The following is a 26,307-nucleotide window of genomic DNA, read 5'->3' as shown; positions in this document are numbered from 1 at the left end:
CGTACGCGCGTACGTACGTTGGTAATGCGATGCGTACGTACGAAGCAGAAAGATTGGCACCAACTCCGCCAACACTTGGTGAGGTCGTTTTTCTTTTTACTCACCACAGGCGACGACCTCAGAGAACGGTGACTACGATCCGATCGAAAATCATGACGTTCGTGCGCACGCGCGTGTAAGCGTCGGGACTACAAGTTGTTGACACTCGCCAGGTCTGCATGAGAGACTTCAAAGGAGAAACGTGTTTTTTGTTCAGGCCCTTAAAAGTTCGACGGCGTTCTCAAGAACATAAACCTCTTTCATAAAAGAGCTTGGTCAGCTCCGCGGATTCCTCCAGTACAAATAAAGATTCCGAGGCTTTTGCCGACGGCCACTCAGTGGCCGCCCTGCCCACCGTCACACCTCCCCATCTGCAACCCATAAGCCTGGCCGATTCCAACTTTCCGCGCGTCCGCAATGCACGCGGGGGTACGCCAGACTTCCCAGGCTTTACACCCCGGCGGAGGATACCTAGAACTTTGTCTGACGGAGGAAAACCCCTAAAAACTCTACGAATTGTGACCTTATCAATTGCATACAATGGCGCCGGAAGATCTCATGGGGAAAAACCCCAATCCTTGGTGAGCCCAGCCCAGAAACGTGCAGCACTGACTGAGGAAATGAGAACGGAGGGGGGGAGGGGGGTCACGTGATGCGGACAGCGTCTTACCCCCCCCCCCTCCTTCCGAGGGGGTAGGAGGGGTTAGAGCCCCTGTCCGATACAATTTTAGTTGTATTAATACGTTCCTGAGTGCCCAGTACAGGATAAGGGTCGAATGTCACCCGGTCTGAGTGTGATGGTGACTATCCGTACGAATAATAATCATGACCATCGTTGTTGTGAAGAAGACAAACCCTCGGGCCACCATCAGAGATTTGTTCACGAAGCCATCCAGATATACAAACACAGACAAAACTTTCATCGAGAAGACGGATTCAGATTGAGCAATCATTGGAAGGATGTGATAAACCGCGTCAAGTTTCAACTGCTGTGATTTTCACTCACCCACCCGTGTTTCTTGTTGTCCCATTACTAATTCAAGTTCATTTACTTGTTAATTTCTCCAGCCCCACCCATCCCTGCACGCCACAAACCCTCCCCCACCTCCCCCTGTGAACTCCTACAGTAAACATCACCACTGGCGTGGTGCTGGAAACCAAACCCCTCGTGTGCCGGCCTTCATTAGGTACTCGCTAACAGCACCGGCCCCAACAGTCTGTTAAGGCTATACGGGGGATCTTTGTCCCATGTGTGTCAGTGAACATGGGCTGCAGGACAAATACGTTTCACGTCGGGACTTCTACATTGACATCAACCACCGAGTGGACGCCATTTCGTGGAAGGGTGTCCCACGAAAACCCCGCCGCCGAGGAAGCCGTGCGGTTGCGTGGGTCAGCCGTGAAGATGTACTAATGTCGTATTGATCAAGACCCGGAGGTCCATCAACACGGGGCAACGATGTCGATGCCTCCATGCCTCTCCATCGATCGTTCCCTGCCCCTTCAGTCAGATCCTGTCGCCGCTGCGCAGTCGTCACCTGACCTTCAAGGTCCGCTCCCACACATCTTACCGCGACCCGCCCGCCTCTTGCTCTTGACCCCTGGGTGCCATGTCAACGCCCGTCTCGGTAACATGCCCTACTTCATTCTGGGCACATTTGTCCCACTCATTATTATCATCTTGAGGCGCCCTAGGGGAGGGGAACCCCCTAGTGGCGGCAGTCCCTTGCCGTGGATAATGCTACTTTAGATGCACTCTCATGCGTGCACACTCGTATTCACTTTCTCAGTGCAAAAGCAATAAAACAATAATACTCAATCATCCGCTGAATTAATAAGGGCTTCCCCATGCCATGTCGGTCATGGGGGTTGTTGAATTATATTTCTCCGTGCTGCTAACCATAGGGGGAAGAGTTCGATTTCAGAACTGCTTTGGATATTACGGAGCCACACCTCTCGATTAGCATGGTTAGCTATGTACGGTGTGAAAGAAGTTCAACACGCGTACGTACGTACGTACAAGAACACAAGGTAAACGCAGCACCGGCATGCGAGTGCAAAATAGTCCACCAGTAGGAGGCGGGCGGTGAGGGGGGCAATGTTGCGATGCGGCTTCGTGACATTTGACCGGCTCTTTTGGGAATTGACAACAGATTTTTTTGGGGAGAGATCCCGTAAATATAAATGTGTCGTTAAACCCGCCACATCCCGACACGGCCAATTAGGAATGTTTGTCACATAAACAGAACGTGCCCAATTCGTTCCTCGTTCAGCACGCCGGTTGTGTGTTGGACAGTAAACCCACGACAATGTTTACAATGCGAGTAGCCGTGACGTTGCGCCGGTAATTACAACAACCGGCCAGCCTCGTCAGGCGACAGCCAAAGTTGTGGAGAAATCCTCCTCCTGGTTCGGTCTTAAATAGACGAGGGATAAATGTGATGTCATCACTCGTGAGCCAATCAGGTGCGAGAGACCAGGGGGTTCAATATATAAATATAATATTACAATGGATATTCATTACCGGTCGGGTCATTCATTAAAAACCAAATAGATAGTTTTAGTGTGCTTGAAGCTATTGCTTTTTGCTTCAAAGTCTTCCATGTACAGATTTCTGCCTGTGCGGGGGATTGCCTGTGAGGCAGACCGCGTGTTTTATAGATAGGGGCGCCACGGTGGGGAGATGATAACTATCTCACCTAGTATACAGGAGGTTGTGGGATCGATCCGAACACTGACGCCTGTATATTTGGAGTTTGCATGTTCTCTCTCTCAGTGGTTGCGTGGATTTTTCTCCGGGTCTTTTCCGTTTTTTTCCCCTCCACGTTTAGAATCAACGTCACGCGTTCACAGCCATTGCAAGCTATACATCTCCACGTGATGATAAGAGCTATGTAGCTCAGTGGGCCCTTACCTGGTGAAATATAAAAAATTTGGTTTTAGTAAAATATTTATGGTTAACAGTCAACTACGGTGATAAACAGGGCGGCAAATAAGCTGCGTGGTCACCTGACTGTCCCAAATGCCCAAATAACGTAAAGTTTAAATTTCGATTTAAAGCTTTCGTGACTGCAGGGATTCATCTTCTTGGTTCTTTCGGTAAAGTCACCTCGTAGAATTTTTATTATTTTATTTCCATTCTACGTGACTTTACCGAAAGAACCAAGAAAACATAAAGTTTATTCATAATAAAGTTTTTTGTGTCATAACCGTCCACCACCCGACGCAGCCAGGAGGTTAGTGACGTAAACAACGCGCCAATTAGTTTACTACTTCAGCCCACCGGTGTGTTGCAGAGTAAATCCACAACGTTAACGTGGTTTCTGTGGTTCACGTCGCAACGCAGAGCCACTGCAGCTGACGCCAGATCAGCATGATGTATGCGTAGGGGTGTTCAACGGCTTGTAATGTATTTTTAACAACAATAACCCCTTCAAAGGCGATTGTCTCAGAGGGTTAGTTCGAGTTAGGAGTCGTGGTCAGGGCGGGATTTAATGGTGAAGCACATAAACCAGGGAAAATTTTCCGACGGCAGCGTGTGCCTGCGTTTTTAATAATGTCAGCTCCGTTGTGCTGTACCGACAATATCGTAGAGCTTTATGGCTGTCTATGTGATGTACGGAAAGAATATTGCCCATATAGCCTCTCCAAATCTCAGTGAGATGTGTGGCTCTCTTTTGAATTCCAAATGGTTGCGATATCAAATGTAATATGCACATACAACCTGAATACATTGTTGCTTGGAAGTGCTGGGCTATTATGAATGTAAGTCCAATGCATTTGGCATTAAATAGAAATACATAATTTCAGATCTTCGGCGTTCATCCATTTTTCATAACGCAAGGCTATCACGGAGTAAGGTGCTGCTCTACCCACACACGAGTCTGCATTAGTCTGCCAGGAGGGCCCGATGTTGCTGTGTTTCCCAACGTAGTAATCTTTCAAATGTGGACCATGACGCCCATAGATTTGACGTAACAGCATGCCACCATCTGCTCTTAGGCCTTCTCTTCCCCCTTAGCTGCTAACCTCTGGGTGCTACTGCAACGGCTATCTTGGGAACAGTGCCCTCCCCATGCTGCACGTCTCACCTAGTGCAGACATTCTCGCTAAATTAATATCTCTTATATCCTTTTTTGGGCCAGTATAAAAAAATGATGAAAAACAAGATTTGGTTTGACCCTTTCTGGCAATACCAAATGGATACCTTTTGTAAGGCAATAAAGCTGCATTGACCACAGGTACTTGTGGCAAAACATGCAAACCAACATGCTCCGATAATTATAATATCTGGGCATTGTCTTTGAAACGGATTGGCCTACACCAGAGACAGCAGCCCGGTCTCTGTACCAGTGTTCGACCAGAGAACAACGCCAAAAGGCGAACAGCACAGAGACAATGCAAGTATCGGAACACTTATAGCTCGGGTGGATTACATTTATCACTGCTCGACCAGAGCTCTAAGCATTCTGATATTTGCGTTGTCTTTGTACCGTTTGCCTCCTGGCGTTCCCTGGTCTAACATATCTCTTGCAGTTATCATGGGTGTCTCACAGTGGGACGTCCTGTAAGATTCTGTGACGTTATTTGGAAAAAATGAAGCAGGCCACGTGTGTGCCGACGTCACTGTCCAAATTCACCGAAAGTGAAAACTGACGCCCAATTATATTCTTAGTTCTTTCGGTAAAGTCACGTTGAAGGGAAACAATAAAATAATAAAATATATAAATTCTCACGACGTTTCGACCATAACACAAACGGTCGTCTTCAGGTGTGTCGGTTTGCATAAATTTATTTATTTTTAAAGGCGTATTTATTTATTTATAAATAAAAAAAACGTCAGCGCCACACGCAGCGATTTGGCAGTTTATTTAGAAGGACTAGTCCATCTATGTTCTGAAAAGAGGAGGGGGGAGACGAATTTTTTTTTTATGTATGCTGTCTGAAAGCCACTGTAAGCGTGAACAATCAATTAAGACCTGAAATGGTTTATCAAATATTTCCAATGATTGCTAAGCCAGAATCCATCTTCTCGGTTGAAATTGTCTCTGTGCTTGTATATGTGGATAGCCTCATGAACGAATCTCTCATGGTAGCCAGATGGCTTACAAATAACCTCTGTCTTGGAAAAGTCAATGTCATGTGAGCCTACTGAATTATAACAATGATCTGCCACGGCCGAGATGTTGGTCCTACCGTGTTTAAGGTCTGCTTTGTGTTCACGAATGCGGTCCGAGACATGGCGTTTGGTTTCTCCAACGTAACTACTACCACGGAGGCAACTTAGTTTGTAGACACCAGGGTATTGTATGTCCGGAATCACATCTTTTACAGACGGAACCAGATCACGGATTTTATGTAATGTGTTGAAACAGACCTGGATCTTGTGTTTATTCAAGATTTTGGAGATCTTTTTTGTGATCCCCGCAATGTAGGGTAAAGTGATGGTTTTGAAAGGCTCCTCAAGAGGGTCCTTCTTCATGGTTTGAGTGATAGCTTTGCGGATTGTATAGTCAGAGTAACCATTAGCCTTAAGAGCTTGGTGTACGTGCTTGAGTTCACTGCCTATGTGTTCCTGGTCGGATATGCATTGGGCTCTATGATACAGAGTCTTGATGAGAGAATTCTTCTGTGATGGATGGTGGTGGGAATCCGGTTTCAGATAAGCATCCGTATGGGTAGCTTTCCTGTAGACAGAGTGGCTCATTGAACCATCAGGTCTCTTTTTAATTAGGACATCCAAAAAAGGTATCTTGCCATCTATTTCGACTTCCATGGTAAATCTGATGGCTGGGTGTATGGAATTGATGTGGTCGAAGAATTGGTCTAGAGCAGGCCGGCCATGTGGCCAGATGACAAAAGTGTCATCCACGTACCTCTTCCATAAGGTTGGGCGCAGAGTGGCAGTCTGGATGGCGTCAGTCTCAAATTTCTCCATGAAAATGTTAGCTATGACCGGAGATAGGGGGGAGCCCATTGGGGTGCCCTCAGTTTGTTTGTAGAAAGTTCCATTCCAAGTGAAGTATGTATTGGTTAAACAGTGTCTCACCAGGGGGGGTACCTCAGTCTTTAGTCCTTGATGAACCAAGTCTTCAATGATTGCAATGGTGTCAGGTACAGGAACCTTGGTGAATAAGGAAACTACATCAAAACTGACAAGCAGGTCGTCTAGGGACAGGGAAATACCCTTGATTGTCGATACCAGGTGAGTAGAATTTTGTACCACAGAGGTGGTTTTTCCAGTGAAAGGACGCAGGATTTCAGACAAAAAAGAGCCAGTTTGTAGGTGGGGGAGTTGATAGTAGAGACGATGGGACGAAGGGGTGTATCTACTTTATGTATTTTTGGTAAGCCGTATAATCTTGGTGGCCTGGCAGCAGAACGTTTCCACGAAAACTGTTTAGATTGATCAATTAATGCAGTTGAATCAGAAATTATTTTGTTGGTTTGTGTGACGAGGCTGTTGGTGGGATCTCTTTTTATTTTTGTATAACTACCATCGTCGAGTAATTCTTTAATTTTGTTGTTGTATTCTATTTTATCCATGATGACAGTAGCATTGCCTTTGTCAGCTGAGAGGACTACAATATCATCCCTCTTTTTTAATTTATATAATTCAAAACGCTCATCTTTGCTGAGGTTGCTAGCTGGCATCTTAGCGTTTTTGAGGGTTGCAGCGATTTCAGATCTTGCTACGTCTGCAGCGATGTGACCCAGGCCCCTGAGAGCAACGTCTACTTGGGCAATTATATCATTAACTGGTATTTGTTTAGGTGTGACTGCAAAGTTTAGACCTTTAGCTAAAACGGATTTCAGACCATCGGAAATAGAACTGCTACTGCGATTAATTACGACTTTGTTAACGTCTAACTTTTTGGTGTGTGGGTCCGGTCTTTTGTTGAAGAGGAGGTTAAATTTGGAAATCAGGTTGTCCTTACATTTGGTCGACATAGTAGCAGCTGAAGAGGCAGTCATATTGTCTACATGTTCCCAATCCGATGTGGACATTGTTGCCGTCAATGATAAGTGTGATTTGTACAGTGTCTTGTCTAACTGATCTAGTTCGGTGCGTATAAGTCTGATTTTTTCTGAGATAAGAGCTAAGCTAGTTTTGAAAAGAATTCGTTTCGCATTAGAAGAAGTTACAGCAGCAGAGGTCAGTGTAAATGCGATTGGTATTACCCCAGAGTCGCGGCATCTCTTCAGGAAGGTGAGAGACTCGATCAGCTGAGCCTTCTTATCCCGGAGTTTGTTGAAGGATCTTAAAGTTATGTGAAAACCTTCCCCGTAGAGGCGGTTAAATTTTGATTTAAAGCTTTCGTGACTGCAGTAATTCATATTCTTAGTTCTTTCGGTAAAGTCACGTTGAAGGGAAACAATAAAATATATATAAAACAATAAAAATTCTCACGACGTTTCGACCATAACACAAATGGTCGTCTTCAGGTGTGTCGGTTTGCATACATTTATTTATTTTTAAACGGTGTATTTATTTATAAATAAAAAAACGTTAGCGCCACGCGCAGCGATTTGGCAGTTTATTTAGAAGGACTAGTCCATCTATGTTCTGAAAAGAGGAGGGGGGAGACGAAAATTTTTGACTCCCAATTACTTGAGCGGTAGGAACCAGATCACAACGTTGCCACCCCCACCAACCCATCTGCAACACTTCGCAGGAACCTCAGAATCGGAATCATTATCGAGACTGGAGGAGGAATCCGATGAGCTATGAAGCTCTTTCTCACAGATTTCCACTCGGGACATGGTGCCAGCGAGCTACAACGTGAGTCGGAGCAACGTAAACAACCCCTCTGAGCGAGAGAGTCTGGGAGAACCTTTGGCGGTGAGCACCCTAAAAAAACAATTAAACTATTTAACGACTCTCTGTATTTTACCAGGTAAGGCCCACTGAGCTATGTAGCTCTTTTTCAGAAGCGACCTGGCCACGAATGATAGCTCAACGAAGTGGCTTATCACGTGGAGATTTATAGCAGGCAAATACTCTAAATGCGTGTTTATAAATGTGGAGGGGAAAACCGGAGGACCCGGAGAAAAATCCACGCGGCCACGGGGACAGAAACACGCAGACTCCAAATATACAGCAGCAGGCGTCAGGGTCGGGATCGAACCCACGACCTCCTGGAGACCGGGCGAGGTAGTTAACATCTCCTAGCCACCCTGGCGCCCAGGCCGACCCTGGCGGACCAATTACATATGACGGGAATATATTTTTTCTTCGTTCACAATCCAATTAGATGGAACAATCTATAAAAGCAATTTGAGTCGTAAGGAAAAAGTAACAGCTCGACATGGGAGTTGCCGCATAATCAATTAGCGGCATTACGGCTACTGAGAAACCAGGAGTATGAAACGTAATTCAATTCCGCGGAATTATAACGTGCGGAAATTATCAACCCGCGTATTTCTGCGTCAACGCAATTTAAAAGCGAATGCCATCGCGTGACGGGAGGGCGGCGTGCCCCCTCCTAACGCTCTAAATTATGAACGGCTTTTTACTAACGATAATTCCATCGACTCATTTCTCCTCCACTTTTTATTTTAGGGGTGTGAGAAATGTTCAGAATCAAGACAACAAAAAAATGCCGCGAGTGTTTTCAGGTTTTAAAAAATGTAATGGGATTTTTTTTATCTTTCTTCAGCTCTTCAAATTTAATTTAGATTGAGTAAGATTCGGGAGAACATCGACAGAGGAGATGCAGCGAGTAAAGCAGGTCATGTACTGGTGCCGCATGGATTATTGCATCGTGGGATCGTAAGAGGTGGAAGTGGGATGGGGAGGTCTTCATCCAGCAGTGGATTGACCATAGCTGATGATGATTTTATCGAAACGTATATGGATTTATTTAGCGTCTGATTCCAAGGCGCTTTGCAGCAATTATAAAATTGTACACAAGATGATGCATCTCTCTCTCTCCCCGTGGTCGCGTGGATTTTTCTCCGGGTCCTCAGGTTTTTCCCCTCCACATTTATAAACACGCATTTAGAGTATTTGCCTGCTGCTATAAATGTCCACGTGACAAGCCACTTCGTTGAGCTATCATTCGTGGCCAGGTCGCTTCTGAAAAAGAGCCACGTAGCTAAGTGGGCCTTACCTGGTAAAATACAAAGTCGTTAAATATGAAAATAGGTTTTCCCCTTTTATCTGGCAACAAAACAGTTGTGTTAAGATGCTAAAACAACAAACCACAATATTTGTGGTCAGAATGCAAAAAAAACATTATTAGACCAGAGGACAACGCCAAAAGGCGAACAGCGTCCTCTGGTCTAACAGAGACTAGGCTCTAAAGAAAGCTGTCTCTGGTGTGGACCAATCAGTTTCAAAGACAATGCATCATCATATTATCAGAGTGTAGAGGTGTTAACTACGCGCTGTTGCGTAACCTGCATTGCCACCAGGGCAGTGCAGCATTACCCCTGGGTACAACGGTTGGGGTCAGTCGAGGTGAAACGGATCGTGGCCAGGGTTTGGTGCGAACCAATCAGACGGTTCCACGTGGGAATGTATGATTGGTTCTACCTGGCCACGAAGGGGTATAAGACGGGTGACCCAACGGACCTCGGGGAGTTCTCTCCCTGCACGAAGATAGAAGACTGGGCTGAAGCCTAGCTAGGACCCTGGACCAGCCTCCCAGCCCTTCTAAGGGCTAAGGCTCGGCATACCCAGTGGTCAGGACACACCAGGCCAGCGGTGGGTCAGATAGCCTCCCCTAGGTCCTACTCGGAGGACTAGGATAGCGGTAGACGTGTGAGTCCCGCCAGGTCCGGAGGTTGTACCTCCTTAGGTATCAAGGAGGTTAGCGGTAGACGTGTGAGTCCCGCCAGGTCCGGAGGCTGTACCTCCCTAGGGTATCGGGTGAGGGGACCGAATATCCCTCTGTGTGTGTTAAGCGTTGTATAAGGAAATAATACAATAAACAGAGTGTGCCTCCTAAAGAAGTCTGCTCGTCCTTACAACACTACAACTGGTGTCAGAAGTGGGGTATTTATAGGGGTTTTATTGTTCTTGTTCTTGTTGTTCGTGAGGCACACTCACAATTCTTCTACCGTTGGTAATTTCGGAGTTTCCCATTGTTGCAGCCGGGACGGCTGGAGCTTCCGAAGGAGGGGGTGATGTAGAGGTGTTAACTACGCGCTGTTGCGTAACATGCATTGCCACCAGGGCAGTGCAGCATTACCCCTGGGTACAACGGTTGGGGTCAGTCGAGGTGAAACGGATCGTGGCCAGGGTTTGGTGCGAACCAATCAGACGGTTCCACGTGGGAATGTATGATTGGTTCGACCTGGCCACGAAGGGGTATAAGACGGGTGACCCAACGGACCTCGGGGAGTTCTCTCCCTGCACGAAGATAGAAGACTGGGCTGAAGCCTAGCTAGGACCCTGGACCAGCCTCCCAGCCCTTCTAAGGGCTAAGGCTCGGCATACCCAGTGGTCAGGACCCACCGGGCCAGCGGTGGGTCAGATAGCCTCCCCTAGGTCCTACTCGGAGGACTAGGATAGCGGTAGACGTGTGAGTCCCGCCAGGTCCGGAGGTTGTACCTCCTTAGGTATCAAGGAGGTTAGCGGTAGACGTGTGAGTCCCGCCAGGTCCGGAGGCTGTACCTCCCGAGGGTATCGGGTGAGGGGACCGAATATCCCTCTGTGTGTGTTAAGCGTTGTATAAGGAAATAATACAATAAACAGAGTGTGCCTCCTAAAGAAGTCTGCTCGTTCTTACAACACTACAAGAGTATGGTTTTTGTTTGCATTTTGACCACAAGTATTGTCGTTCATGCAGACACGATTCCTCGTAAAAGGTTTCAGTTTGGCATTTTGACACCTTAACACAGCTGTTTTGTTGCCAGAAAAAAGGGGAAAACTTATTCTCAGGATGACAGTGGTTGAGATAAAGAGTGGGGTTGTTATTAAAGGTGGTGGTCATGGTGACGTAAAAACAGGCGGGAGTGATTAAGGAGGGGTTGGGGTAGTGATAGGGGTTGGGGTAGTGATAGGGGTAGTGATAGGGGTTGGGGTAGTGATAGGGGTTGGGGTAGTTATAGGGGTAGTGATAGGGGTTGGGGTAGTGATAGGGGTAGTGATAGGGGTAGTGATAGGGGTTGGGGTAGTGATAGGGGTAGTGATAGGGGTTGGGGTAGTGATAGGGGGAGTAGTGATAGGGGTAGTGATAGGGGTAGTGATAGGGGTTGGGGTAGTGATAGGGGTAGTGATAGGGGTTGGGGTAGTGATAGGGGTAGTGATAGGGGTAGTGATAGGGGTTGGGGTAGTGATAGGGGTAGTGATAGGGGTTGGGGAAGTGATAGGGGTAGTGATAGGGGTTGGGGTAGTGATAGGGGTAGTGATAGGGGTTGGGGTAGTGATAGGGGTTGGGGTAGTGATAGGGGGAGTAGTGATAGGGGTAGTGATAGGGGTAGTGAAAGGGGTTGGGGTAGTGATAGGGGTAGTGATAGGGGTTGGGGTAGTGATAGGGGTAGTGATAGAGGTAGTGATAGGGGTTGGGGTAGTGATAGGGGTAGTGATAGGGGTTGGGGTAGTGATACGGGTTGGGGTAGTGATAGGGGTTGGAGCAGTGATAGGGATAGTAATAGGGGTTGGGGTAGTGATAGGGGTAGTGGTAGGGGTTGGAGTAGTGATAGGGGTAGTGATAGGGGTAGTGATAGGGGTTGGAGTAGTGATAGGGGTTGGGGTAGTGATAGGGGTTGGAGTATTTTAATTTTACCAGGTAAGGCCTACTGAGCGATATCGCTCTTTTTCAGAAGGGACCTGGCTACAAATGGTAACTCAACGGAGTTGATTATCACGTGGACATTCTTAGCAGCAAAATACTCTTGAACGCATGTTTCTAAACGTGGAGGGATAAACCGGAGGACCCGGGGGAAAATTCCACGTGACTACGGGGAGAGAGGCACGCAAACTCCAAATATACAGGGTCAGGGTCGAACCCACGACCTCCTGTATACCGGGTGAGGTAGTGAACATCTCGCGGCCGTGGCGTCCCTCGTTCCGTATCTTATCAAAAGTGACAGAAGCCTCCCCACGCCGCTGCTACCTCTCACAATCCACCCTGCACCTGCTGCACACCATCGATTTCATCGCTCCATCTCCCCTGCGTACGCCCTCTCGGACGCGGTTTAATTCCCTTAGACTGCCTCTCACTCGGTAATTGTTCCTGACCTTTGGCCATCATTCATTCCGGAGATTTTCTGCCCCAATAACCACATTCCTAAATCGTACTTTCAGAACAATTATTTTAATTCGTCAAATAATTTTTTTGCGGGACTCGTTAAAACTGGTGACGCACACTGCGTTTGACATGCAAGAGTAGATAATTGCGAGAAAATTAAATTCCCATGTGTGCGTGCCACATTAGACAGAAACATCATTAAGGCAATTTTTTTGGTTCGGTTATCAAACGAAGCACTTAATTGCAACAGCAACAAGCAAAGTACGAATAACGCATTACGTGAGAAAAGTAGTCTGGCGGGCACGCTGCTTACAAGTCTCCAGGAAACACGTATCAAAATTAAACGCCCATGTTGCTGCGCGTGGGTGGGCTTCTTCAGCTGAAAATGTTTTTTTTGGCAGACGGCAATGAAATCGGCATGCGCCGGGTGACACGGCACGCGACTCACGTCGGCACACCGCTAGCCGCGGGCAGAGGCTTGAGCCGTGTCTTGTTGGGTCTAGGGGGCAAGCGTCGGCAAACCCGCTGCTCCGGATCCGCACGCGGCTCCTATTTCATGGGACTGCAGTGGCTGCTCTCGAAATTCGACCTCCTGGAAGTCGCCCAGTCTACCATGAAACTCGTCCAGTTTACCATGGAAGTCCAGCTTACTGTGGGAGTCCAGTTTACCATGGAAGTCGTCCAGTATACCATGAGAGTCCAGTTTACCGTGGAAATCTAGTTTACCGTGGGGTTCCAATTTACTGTGGGAATCCAGTTTACCATGAGAGTCCAGTTTACCGTGAAAATCTAGTTTACCATGGGAGTCCAGTTTACTATGGGAGTCCAGTTTACCATGGGAGTCCAGTTTACTAAGGGAGTGTAGTTTACCATAGAAGTCCAGCTTTCTATGGGAGTCTAGTTTACCATAGAAGTCCAGTTTACCATGGGAGTCCAGTTTACCATGGGAGTCCAGTTTACTATGGGAGTCTAGTTTACCATAGAAGTCCAGCTTACTATGGGAGCCCAGTTCACCATGGAAGTCCAGTTTACCATGGGAGTTCAGTTTACTATGGGAGTCTAGTTTACCATAGAAGTCCAGTTTACTATGGGAGCCCAGTTCACCATAGAAGTCCAGTTTACCATGGAAGTCCAGTTTACCATGGGAGTCCAGTTTTCTGTGCGAGTCCAGTTTACCATGGAAGTCTAGTTTACCATGGGAGTCCAGTTTACCATGGAAGTCCAGTTTACTACGGGAGCCCAGTTTACCATGGAAGTCCAGTTTACCATGGAAGTCCAGTTTACCATGGGCATCAACCTGCGGCTCTGAAACCGCGTGTGGCTCGTTGTGGACTGCTGTTTCATGACGTTATTTATTTCAGACCATCGTCTCGTATTCACGTGCACTGCGTATTCACGCGCACTGCGTATTCACGTGCACTGCGGGCTCTTGACATTGTTTTCGGTTGGGGTGGTGATAGGGGTGGTGAGAGGAGTTGGAGTGTTGATAGGGGTTGGGGTAGTGATAGGCATAGTGACTGGGGTTGGGGTGGTGATAGGGGTTGGGGTAGGCGTAGTGATAGGGGTTGGGGTAGGCGTAGTGAGAGAGGTTGGGTTAGTGATAGCCGGTGTTCGGCCACTTCTCGGTTCGAATTTCCTCCCATCGTGTCTTTTTACAGAGCTCTTATTATGATCAGGGCCGCATAGTACAAAGGGCCAACGAAAACATAATTTGGCGATGTTTTTTTGTTTGCATGATAAATAAATTGCAACCAAGATATCTTCTTGAATTAACATAATTGTATGGCAAGGACGGGCACAGTGCTTTAAATTAAATCTGCTTATCTGCGGCACACAGCGCACTCTCATCGAATGAGGGCACAGACTAATCGGTGAACGTGCCGGCAGTAACGGCATCTGTCTAGCGGCTGGACGAAGCGAAGTGAAAGCCGTAGGGCAGCAGCAGCAGTACCAACTGCAGAATGTTATCACTGAAGGCCTACGAAGGAGAAGTGCCTGGGGCCTACAAGAACCTTAATCCGACCCTGCTTAAGATAACTTCGCTCAATTCAAGGAACACGTTATTGTACTTCTCTTATTCTGTAACAACTTCGACAGTGCTGTTTGTTGCGGTGCCAATTTATGTCCGTAGCCTTCGGGCCTACTGTGCTCAGCAACTGTGTTTACTAAAGAAAAACACACACCCATAGATGTTTCAATCATTCATATGAACACATCAAGGACGATGCCACTAACACGATTTTAAACATCAGCATGAAACGCAACGCAATAATAATTTGGCATAAACACACACACACACACACGTCCAAACGTATCAAATCTATGGCCTTTAGGGAAGAAAGCCTATATCAGTTCACGTTGTGTCTGGAAAGCAAGACCTTTAGCAGGTTTACTATTACGGTTTATTACCTTTTGTTGTTGTAACAAAAATGTTCGCGGTCATTTCACGCGGATGGAAACGCTGCCAAAAAAAAACCAAACTCGCGCTGCCGATTGTTTTGTGCAAGGGAGAAAGTGCCGAGGCAGAAAAATGCATTTGATCAAAAACGGCAAATTCGTAATGGGAAATAAATCATGATTGATGTAAGTTACGTCTTATTCCTTCGCATGTGTGGCGAGCTTTCTCCGTGTAATCCATTTCTTCCCACGTGCAGCCTACCAAACGTTAACGGAATTGGCCAAATGTCTCAATGTAGGACCTTCCAGCATAAACGTCTTAAAATTCAAGATGAATAAAGGACATTGTTATTTACACCTGCCCCCTACTCCATCACGCACGCACGTCCCACCCATCACTACCTCCTACTTCTATTCCCAACCTCCAAGTAGCTGACCCCATCGTCCTCCTCCAACCTGCACACCACTCGTCCCACCCATCACAATACCCTCTTCTTCTTCCTCATTACATCTACACCGCTTTCATGTTACATGAAAGCGGTGTAGATGCAGTGGTGATCTCTGTCTTAAAGTTTTATGGATCTCTACGCGCCTACGTAAGTCTACGGATCTCTCAATAAACTAAGAAGTCTTCATGTAAGTCTATGTATCTCTCTATTTTAGTCCACAAATCACAATGCAACCGTGGATCACACGGTATGTCACAGCCCGATTCAATCAATCACCGGAAGCATTTCAGATATTCGGTGTGCTACTTCTGAAGCCATCCACTGTTTACCGACTCGCTAACCTCGACACGGAGATACTAACGTTGCTGATAGACTCCCGGCCATACAAAACAGCATAAGAATACCACTTCGCATTACAGACAACCTATGTTCAGTCAACAACATTTAAACATTTCATCACAATCGCATTTTGTCAGTGTGCCAAGGTACAAAAAAATATATAATAGTGTCTCTAAGTGGTTCAATATTGACAATGCCTCTTGGGAATTGATTTTGTGAAAGACTGAAATAGCTTGGGTGAGCGGGTGGGTGGACAAAATAAAACTGACAAAAAATAGATGGATTTTTTTTACTTCTTAGTGTGAAGATAAAATGCGCAAAAGTAACTTAAATCCCAGCGGCAAACACCGTGTAATCCAGAGACATGAAAAGGCCAAAATCAGCAGGAATCGTCTGAACCAACACAGTCAAACACGATCATAATACTGGTAGGAACCTCCTGTTTACACCAGCCCACAGGGGATTATTGTGTCCGTCCGTATGTCGTGCATCCAAAAATGGGAGGGGTGGGGCTGGGTGGAGAGGGGAGGGTGGGGAGGGGCTGGGTGGGGAGGGGAGGGTGGGGAGGGGCTGGGTGGGGAGGGTGGGGCTGGGTGGGGCTGGGTGGGGGGTGGGAGGGGTGGGGCTGGGTGGGGAGGGGCTGGGTGGGGAGGGGCTGGTCACCCCGTGGTGCCCTTATAAAACTCAACATTTAACCTACTCACGCCGGCTTGTGCCCGCCCTCACAGTCGGGCATATTTGCGGAATACACCACGTGGTGCCGCCGTTGACCCTGGCCATTGACCGAGCAACCCAACGTTACTACCAGCTCCCTCCACAGGAATGTGTTTGTGTCTGACTGTATCGCCACCGTGGGAGGACCACGGTGGCTAGGAGATGCTAACCACCTCGCCTGGTATACAGGAGGTCGTGGGTTCGATCCCAACACTGACAATGCCTGCTGTATACTTGGAGTTTGTGTGTTTCTCTCCGTGGTCACGTGGATTTTTCTCCAGGTCCTCCGGTTTTTCCCTCGACATTTAGAAACCTGCGTTTAGAGTATTTGTCTGCTCTACAATTCCACATGATGATGAGCCGCTTCGTTGAGCTATCATTTGTGGCCAGGTCATGTAGCTCTGTGGGCCTTACCTGGTAAAATAAAAAAAATTGTTTATAAATTATTTTTTGGGTTAGGCTACATGATGATTTTGTCAAACCTGTGTCGTAAGACCCTCCACCACCCGACATTATATGTTATACACGCTTATTTACCCGGGAAAGCCTCACTGAGTCTCAAGACTCTTTTTAGTGGAGGGTCCTGCCAAGTTTTCGCAGTAGCGGCAAGGCGTGGCTGCTGTGTGTAATCCCAATTAAGTAATGTGCAGGTAACGGGATGTTAATGGGCCAACTATGTTTTTTAATTAAATTTTGGAAGGAAGGAAATCGGAGAACCCGGAAGAAACCCATGCACTCATTGCACACACAAATTGCTCACCACCAATGAACCACAACACCTCGCTGATCTCGTGAAGGACCATGAACCACCGTCATCAGGCAAACTCTGGTGGCCATCCTCGCAGCGGATTTTGCCTGCTGGCCATCGAACAAAGTCGGTCGCCGCACCGAGCGCGTTCAAATGCGCTTCTGCGGCCGTCTGGAACGCTCTTCCTTCCGATATTAGGAAAAACATTGGAGCTATGCACTTTTAAATAATCAAGATTGACAAACGAATTTCTTTAGAACAAGTTTTTTTTGCGTTTAGTTTCTTGTCCTTCTCCCACACCTGCGATATTTAGCACGGTTGGCTGCGGACGGTGCGAAAGAAGTTCAACATGGTATACAGGGGATCGTGGGTTCGATCCTGACCCTGACGCCTCAATGTTCGAAGTTTGCATGTTCTCCCCGTGGTTGTGTGGATTTTTCTCGGGGTTCTCCGGATTTTCCCTCCACATTTAGACTCGACGTGCATTTAGAGCAATGGTTCTTTAACCTTTACTGCAGCCTTACACGCCTTTGGTTCACAATCGTAAAAAAAAAATACGTTCATAAACACATTGGTTTGATGAAACAAAGTAGTTGTACTTACTGTACGTGCTTAATTTGCATTTCGATTATTTACCTTCTAAAAAATATCTGGCCACGTCTCGCACCCCCAGAAAAGGCACCTCGCACCCCCAGGAGGTGCGTGATGCACCCCAGGATAAGAACGACTGGAGTATTTGGCTGCTGCAAATTTCCACGTGATAAGCCACTTCGTCGAGCTCTAATTTGTGATAGCCAGGTCGCTTCTGAAACAGAGCTACATGGCTCAGTGGGCATCACGTGGTGAAATTTAAAAAAATAGTACTTGCAGAAAAGCGGGAGAACATACAAACTCGACGCTGAGATGCGCCCGAGTCGGGAATCGAACCCAGGTCCTTCTCGCCATCAGGCACGAGTGTTACTCGTTGCCACCCAGCCACCTATAAAAGCCAAACAAGTTTAAGTTGCCACGTGTGCGGGCGTTGAGCAACGGGGTCAACTTATCATTGTTTCACAGCTCACGCCGGTCAGCTGAAGAACGATTCTCACCCACAAATATCGCAACGATCAGTTACGCGTTTTTTTAGTTTTTGCTGGAAACTGCTTCAAGAGGACATGAAGATGCACAACGCAACAATTAATTTTAAAATATATGTAGAGTATATCATTCATTATCCGATGGCTTCGGGGGCACTGGATTTTCAAAAACGCCCGGATAATCATTAATCATTACCGTATTTTCCCGCATATAGCCCGCATACGCATATAACCCACAGACGCATATACCCCGCAAAAATAGCGTTTTGTGTAAAACAAATTTCAGATAGCCCGCACCTCCAAATACCCCGCATGAATTCATATCTTTAACGTCGTTACTACAGCTTAATTCCATCATATTAAAATCATAACGTGCACAAAGAAAACAAACTAACTGGAAACGAGTGAACTTAAAACAGTAAATAAGTAACAAAAGTAAATATCCAATAAATAAGTAACAGATAACTGGTAGATAAGTAAGTACAGTTGTAGCACTGGTGGACTGCGCAATGCGCAGACAATAGTGGCACTACGGTGACGCCGTTGCCTCGCCCCCAACCCCCCACCTCTCTCCCCCAGCTCTCCCCACTTCAAACATTGTCGTTTCATTGTACAAACAATTCGAATCATTTAAAACGTGATAACACGTGCAATTTTAGTGTCAGTGGTTTATTCAGCAGTGCTTTAGTCAAAGGGAAGTGTTGGATAGTGGATAGTCTTACCATGAAAACATTAAACGTGTAAAATATTTTTGGGATAACCCGCACCTCCATATACCCCGCAGGGTCTTGTTTTGATTGTAAAAAGTGGTATACCCCGTGGGTTATATGCGGGAAAATACGGTATTTAAAATAGGTTATTTTTGCACATTGTTGAATAACATAATGCTTTTAGGTGTTGTGTGTATATTATTTTAGTGTTCTACATTTGTTTACTATGTGAAATGGCCATAAATAAACATACAAATAGACAAACGTAAATATCCTGCTGTTAATAAAACTCTGCATGGGGTGATGTACGTAGTCCTACGCTCTTGTTACAACAGCATGATGTCTTTGACGAACGCCGGTCTGCTACAGCCTTTGGAGTGGTTTTGCCGGTTTCGCTTGGTCGGCCCGGGACCGCCGGATAATGTTGGAAGCCGAATAATCGCGCGCCGGATAATTCATGATCAACTTCATCGATATCAGCTGCACGAGTTGTTTGAACGTATCGACCGAACTACGGTGGAAGTCCTTTCGGGCGCGCTTCCTCCGTTGGCAGCGGCTCCCATTCGGAAGGTTTCCAGTTCAATTCCTGGTTGGGGGTTGACTCAGCCTAATCATCATGAGCGAGCAGAAATTGGGTGATCCCCGGCGATTCACCATTGCCACTGCTTGTCGTGCTGTCGCAGTGAATTCGAATCCGCTTCTACCGAATCTGGGCCTGAGCATGGCGGAGAGCCAGATGAATCGCTCCAGAAGATTGACGCTCCCCATCCGTGTGCGATGGCCACCTGCCCAGAAGCGAAATGCCCTGGAGGTAAGCACGCCACCCCCAACGAGCTTGCATCGGCCTCGAGAATGAGGCCTGGGGACTTATGGGTAGTGGGCGGGGGAAGTGAGATGGCAGGACTGGGCACTTAGGCCCTGCTTAAAAACTCACTCTGTATCAAGTACCGTGGCCTGAACGGGAATTGCTTCTAGTTAAGACTACTTGGCAACCAGTGGATGGCGACATAGACGATGGAAAAAAAAAGGTGAGCCCAGACAAAACCCCACAAGTGCGAGGGGGTAACACTCTATCCCGTACAAATGGAACAGATGGAGACTAGGCCACACTTGCTCCTGCAGAACTAGAGTATCCGCACCTCCTCCATTGCCCATGGGAAGGGCGTGTCGCAACATTTGTGCGACCCGCCAACCCTCGCCGCCTCCACAGTTGCCGGATAGACAGGCCACGCGCGTAGTCACCACGATGAAGACGGCGACGATGAGCCATCGTCGTTGAACCTCCTCACCTCATGGTGTAGAGCAGGGTCCCGTCCATTGCGATGCGGAGGAGCTTGTTGGGAGTGGTCATGTTGTGAGCCACCGACTTCTTGCCGTTGTGGAAGAAGGTGTCCGGAGTCCAGATCTTGCTGGCCATCATGTTGTTGAGCGGCAGCGTCTGCATGGCACCCTCATACTTCAGCCGCTCGTCCTTCCAGCTCTGCCTGAAGAACATGTCAATGGTGTATTCCTGTGTGCGGGCAGAGATAAGGGGGTGAGGGAGGACAGAGAGGGATGATGATGCCGCCGCTGCTGCTACGCGAACACCATTTCGTGAGCACATCACGCTCAAACTCGATTTGGCGCTTTCGTGACTGCAGGAATTGCTCTTTGTTTTTTTTCGGTAAAGTCACGTAGAAATAAGAAAAAATAAAATTACGTAATAGCATACGACGTTTCGATTGCAACACAAGCAATCATCATCAGGTAGAGGAAACACATAACCACAGATATATATACAGACCCTATGTTAATTCCCTCTACGTAGGGTCTGTATATATATCTGCGGTTATGTGTTTCCTCTACCTGATGATGATTGCTTGTGTTGCAATCGAAACGTCGTATGCTATTATGTATTTTTTTTTATTTCTACGTGACTTTACCGAAAAAAAACAAAGAGCACATCACGCTCATTCTCTTGTCCTTGCATTGGCTACCAAATTAAATATCGAATTGATTATAAGGTGCTGCTATTGACCTACAAGGCTGCCACAATGGGTTACCCCTATATTACTTACAGGAACTGATCCGTATATATACACCACCAATGAGGTCCATATCGTTTTTAGTATTCCGAGCGTCAAGGCTCCGTTCCGGGGGGTGATGGGGCTTTTTGCATTGCCTCTGACAATAAGACAGAATCTTTAGAGCTATTTAAATCTGCTCTGAACACTCACCTCTTTAAAAATGGCCTTTCCCCCCAGTTTTGGTCGTTTCACTGCTGTCTCTGTCTTATTTCCCTGCTTTCCATACACGGCTCATTGGGATCCTTGGATGAAACCAGTCTCACAAATGTTAATTGTTATTATTAATTAGATTCAACGCTCGCGGTTCAGCTCAAGGTGCCACCCTGGTTCTTAGCGTGCGCGTATGAACATCAACAACAAAAGTTCGCTCCGTCCGCCTGGTGGCGATACGTTCAAGATCCCTGTGAAAGTCGTTTGCCAGAATCGGCCATTTGTGTCCCCGGCATCATCGTACAAATTTGCTCAACTTGAAAAACTACCTGCAAATTATTCAATAAGGATCATTTGGAGCAATCGTTGCTGAAACCCCCTCCGCCACTGTGATACCTTGGCAGGACCCTGCTGAAATAGAGAGTAATGAGTGAGACTTCCTGAGAAAATACGAGTAGGGTCGACCCCGTTAAAGGAATGTGGAATTGCCACCACTGGTTCAGAGTTGTAAACAGGAGAATAAATGTTGTGAACAAACTATTTACGCATGGCTGTGCAGCATTATGGACAATAACAAATATTTGTATTTTAGTGTGTATATATGTGTTTACCCATTATCCTCCACAATAACAATGGATGTGGACAATATTGCTTCTTGTGTTGCACAGGGCCTCATAGTTTACATGCGATTCTCTCGTCATTAACATCTGGTAACCCAGCGGCATTTAACGAGCGTGCCTCTCCTGACGAGACCCAGAAGGTCGAAACCGGTGCAGATTTTGCTTGAGACAACAGGAGGCTCTGCGGAAGAGCGAAAGGCTCGCAATCAGATGGTTGTAAGTTCAAATCCCGGTTAGGGGTTGACTCAGCCCATCATCCCTCCGAGGGAAATCAAATGAGTACCACTCGTGGGGAAGTTAACAGCCATTGCCCTATGTATATATTTTCACAACTAGCTTAGGGCTGTAAACAAGATATGGGCACCAACGCATCAATCGATCACGTTCAATATGAGTGCTGATGCAATATATTCCCTGGCTGCAGAGGATCAACACTGATCGGTCACGTAACTCATTATATTGTCCAAAGGTGACACGGAATAATAATAAAAATAATGTCCATTTATCGCATTTCATATTCGCACCATTCTCACGAAGGAAAGCGTCGCTGCTGCTACGTCTCACAGACGTAGCCTGCAAGTCCACTGGGAACCGGACGTGGAATCGTATTTCAAGGTGAATACGCCAGCAAGTAATAACGGAGGGGGGGGGGGGGGGGGGACCTGCCAGATCCGATACCTCCACTCCGGCCGAGTCGGCGTGAAACTGCCCCAAGCCACGCGAGTGCCTGCGCCCTAACGCACCGCTGCGTGGCAGTGTGGTGACCCCAGTAGCGTACATCTGTAGTGATTCAATCACAAACGAAAATACCCAGCCGACGTTATGGACACGACGTGCATTATGACACAGACAGTCAAGGAAGTAAAACGAAGCCCTCTGATTGTAACTTAATGGGGCCTGCAGGGGGAGTGGTTAGATGCAGGGAATTGAAGGGATTGGAGAAATACAACATGGAACGAGCGGGAAATTGAGGATGATTGACAGGGAGGACGGTTGGTATCCTTTAGGAAAAGTGGAAGGTGATTGGATGGGGGTAAAGCAGGTCCAGGAAAGGGGCATGAGGGATATATAAAGGGGAAGCGAGAGAGTTCGGCACACTTAGAGTGAAGGGAATCCTTGAAGACCCGTGTGTCTCGTGCTGGAAGAAATAAAGACTCCTATTGTTGAATATTTTTGTGTGGGGTGGTACTACACATTTGTTAGCCAGTGATTACACTGTGAAACAATAAGGCCTTTCGAGGCAAGCTATTCCCGAGACAAATGTTGCTCGGATGAGCAGCAATGGTCTCCCCTTGCTCTGGCTGTCAAAAAATGGAAATAATTGCCCTGCCGATGATGAACAAATAATTTATATTTTTCACCCGGGCAACGCCGGGTACTTCCCGCTAGTAATATATATATTTTCTCTCGATGTGCATTATTTTCCCTTTTTCTGTGAGGTGCTCATTGAACCGTATGTCTTTCATTTTTCTCCTGACAGCATTCATTGGTTTGGATATCCAGCCTGGGGCATTTGAACCTAAGTCTGAAAGTCTTTGTGATGGACCACAGAAGAGAAGGAACTGGGATTTGTAATGCCCTCTTGTACAAAGCGATGATGCACTTCCACAATGAATGATGTGGTGATAGAAGGGTTGTAATAGTGTATCGATTAAGATCAATCCTTGAGATGACTGGGTGGCTCCGAGGGCAGAAGCCCTGGGCCAGGACTGCCGAGAGCCTTGAACATTTGAGCCACCTCTGTGGGCACCGCAGTGGCGAGGAGATGTTAACTACCTCGCCTGGTATACAGGAGGTCGTGGATTCGATTCCGACTCTGATGCCTGCTGTATATTTGGAGTTTGCGTGTTTCTCTCTCTGTGGTGAGATGTTAAATACCTCGCCTGGTATACAGGAGGTCGTGGATTTGATCCCAACTCTGACGCCTGCTGTATTTGTGGAGTTTACGTGTCTCTCTCTCCGTAGTCACGTGGATTTATTATTATTTTGCTGCGATACATTTCCACATGATAAGCCACTTCATTGAGCTATCACTTGTGGACAGGTCGCTTCTGAAAAACACCGACATAGCTCAGTGGGGCTTACCTGGTAAAATAATAATAGTTTACAGTTTAGTTTAGTTTAAGCTGGGTTCTCAAGTGCAGTGAGTTGATGGCCTCAGCCTGGTCACCAATGACTGCAGAAATAATCTCGGGTTGTCGAAACCTTTTTTGTGTTATTGGCAAACGCCTGAAAAACCGAGAGTAAATATGAGAAACGCACACTAGAGTGAGGTCACCGGTTCAATTCCTTCTCCTGGTGCGGCAGTTGAAAATACAATGGTGCAGCATTCTTAATTCCCTCCGCGCCTGTCCACGCACCAGTATAAAAATTGGGTACAGCGCAGCGAGTCGATCGGCAGGTCACGCCGTGTTGGTGGGGTAAAGCGTGGGTCAGTCCCACCTCTTCCAAGACATCTGGCCAGTGTAGAACAGCAGACTAAACGCCCTCTTGAGGGGCTCTCTAGAGCCCCCTTGAGTGGTGGCATGCCACCACTTCTGCATCAAAGCAGCCTCACTCCACGCCACAAATACAAATGAAGGCGAGAGATGGAAGCGGAAGCGAGAGTCTGGACTGCGGCCGACGTCAAAAATAAACGTCTCGTACAGGACCCTACCGTCGAACCTCTGGGTTTCATCCTTCCACTCCGCCAATGGTCGACCATCAACCGAATCAGGACCAGGGGGCATGGCCGTTGTGGCCATCTGATGCACAAATGGCGCTTTAAAGATTCAGCCGCCTGCGAGTGCGGCCACGAATCCCGAACCATCGACCGCATCGTAAACACTCCGCTGCTGCGGTGTTCACCAAGGAGGCATGGACGAGATCCACTCTGCTTCTGAAGAGACAATCGAGTGGAAAACAACATCTAAAATTACATCTTTAAACGGCCGCTATTAATCCACACGAAAGAAGAAGTGTCAGCAACTTCCGCCAGAAGTGGCGTTAGCAAAAGCAATTGCAAGGGTGCGCCTTGATCCTATGTACCCCTTTTACACAGTCACCACAACGGAAATAGACTACGGAATTCCTCAGTTGAATCGCAGCCATGACAATTCATGCCACTTCGCCAAAACGTAACGTGCACGACAACAACAATAAAAATAATAACGTGGTCGAGTGGCTACGCAAGTACGACTTAGCAACACACAGACATGTGCTGCTGCATATATTATCTTAACGTCATTTATATCGTGCCTTAACCAAGGCGCTTTAGAAACAACTAACAACGGTACAACAACAACAACAACGCGTGTGTGAATGTAATGGTGGAGATGCGATGAATGAAGAGAAATTGATGACAGAAAATGATGATGATGATGATGATGGGTAGAATGAACGGGGTGAATGAGTGATAGCCGTGTTAAGAGAATATGAAGAGGGAACAGCAACGGTGGTGGCGGTTATGAGTGGGAGATTAAAGGGGGGGGGGGGTCGTGAGGTGAGTTAGGGGTAACAATAAGTGAGTTGTGAGTGAGCAGCGGAAATTTAAGTGAGCGAAGGTGGAGGGGGTGAGAAGAGAGAGAGAGAGAGCGTCACGGGCAGAGTTTGACTTCTATATTGGGTGGGGGAGGGTTCGCTTTGTCCGTCACATTAGGAATCGTGGGTGCATATAATTAATACATTTATTTTTATCTCAATTGTAAACTACTGAAAATAAATTAATAAGGGTGTCCAGTTTGTGCGGTAGGGTGGGCACTGCCCCCTCGTACCCCCCCCCACCCCCCCCACAAACTCCGGGGATGAAGAGAGCAGTCAAGGATGACATTGCACACGATTGGATGGTGTGGGCTGCGCCATGCCCGGACGCCTTTGTCTCCCCCGTGATGATTCTTGTACACACGGCACCAGGCACTCAGTCCAGATTGAGTCGACCGAAGGGAAGGCGCAGCACTGGTTCAGATATATGCCACTGATGTTGGCTGCTTCAATAATACCCACACACACACTGCTTCAATAATACCCACACACACACTGCTTCAATAATACCCACACACACACACTGCTTCAATAATACCCACACACACTGCTTCAATAATACCCACACACACACACTGCTTCAATAATACCCACACACACACTGCTTCAATAATACCCACACACACTGCTTCCATAATACCCACACACACACTGCTTCAATAATACCCACACACACACACACTGCTTCAATAATACCCACACATACACTGCTTCAATAATACCCACACACACACACTGCTTCAATAATACCCACACACACACACTGCTTCAATAATACACACACACACACTGCTTCAATAATACCCACACACACACACTGCTTCAATAATACCCACACACACACTGCTTCAATAATACACACACACACTGCTTCAATAATACACACACACACACACTGCTTCAATAATACCCACACACACACACACTGCTTCAATAATACCCACACACACTGCTTCAATAATACACACACACACACACACTGCTTCAATAATACACACACACACTGCTTCAATAATACACACATACACACTGCTTCAATAATACACACACACACTGCTTCAATAATACCCACACACACACACTGCTTCAATAATACCCACACACACACTGCTTCAATAATACCCACACACACTGCTTCAATAACACACACACACACACACTGCTTCAATAATACACACACACACTGCTTCAATAATACCCACACACACACACTGCTTCAATAATACCCACCCACACACACTGCTTCAATAATACACACACACACTGCTTCAATAATACCC

The 26,307-nt window shown here is 46.9% G+C and overlaps 1 protein-coding gene across 4 annotated transcripts in view; it reads right to left on the bottom strand.

Moving 5' to 3' along the window:
• Nucleotides 1-26,307, bottom strand: part of LOC116955782 (gamma-aminobutyric acid receptor subunit alpha-2-like) — an 80,180-nt gene that overhangs the window by 25,492 nt on the left and 28,381 nt on the right. For all 4 annotated transcript variants that reach the window (XM_076053409.1, XM_076053411.1, XM_076053410.1 and 1 more), the window contains exon 5: nucleotides 19,962-20,182. In XM_076053409.1, the coding sequence (XP_075909524.1) occupies nucleotides 19,962-20,182 (221 nt within the window). The remainder of the gene's footprint in view (nucleotides 1-19,961; nucleotides 20,183-26,307) is intronic.

The sequence above is a fragment of the Petromyzon marinus genome, chromosome 61, assembly GCF_048934315.1.
Source record: "Petromyzon marinus isolate PM22_M1 ecotype Great Lakes invasive population chromosome 61, UKy_Petmar_22M1.pri1.0, whole genome shotgun sequence".
NCBI lineage: Eukaryota > Metazoa > Chordata > Hyperoartia > Petromyzontiformes > Petromyzontidae > Petromyzon > Petromyzon marinus.
This window is presented reverse-complemented; position numbering and strand designations above follow the sequence as displayed.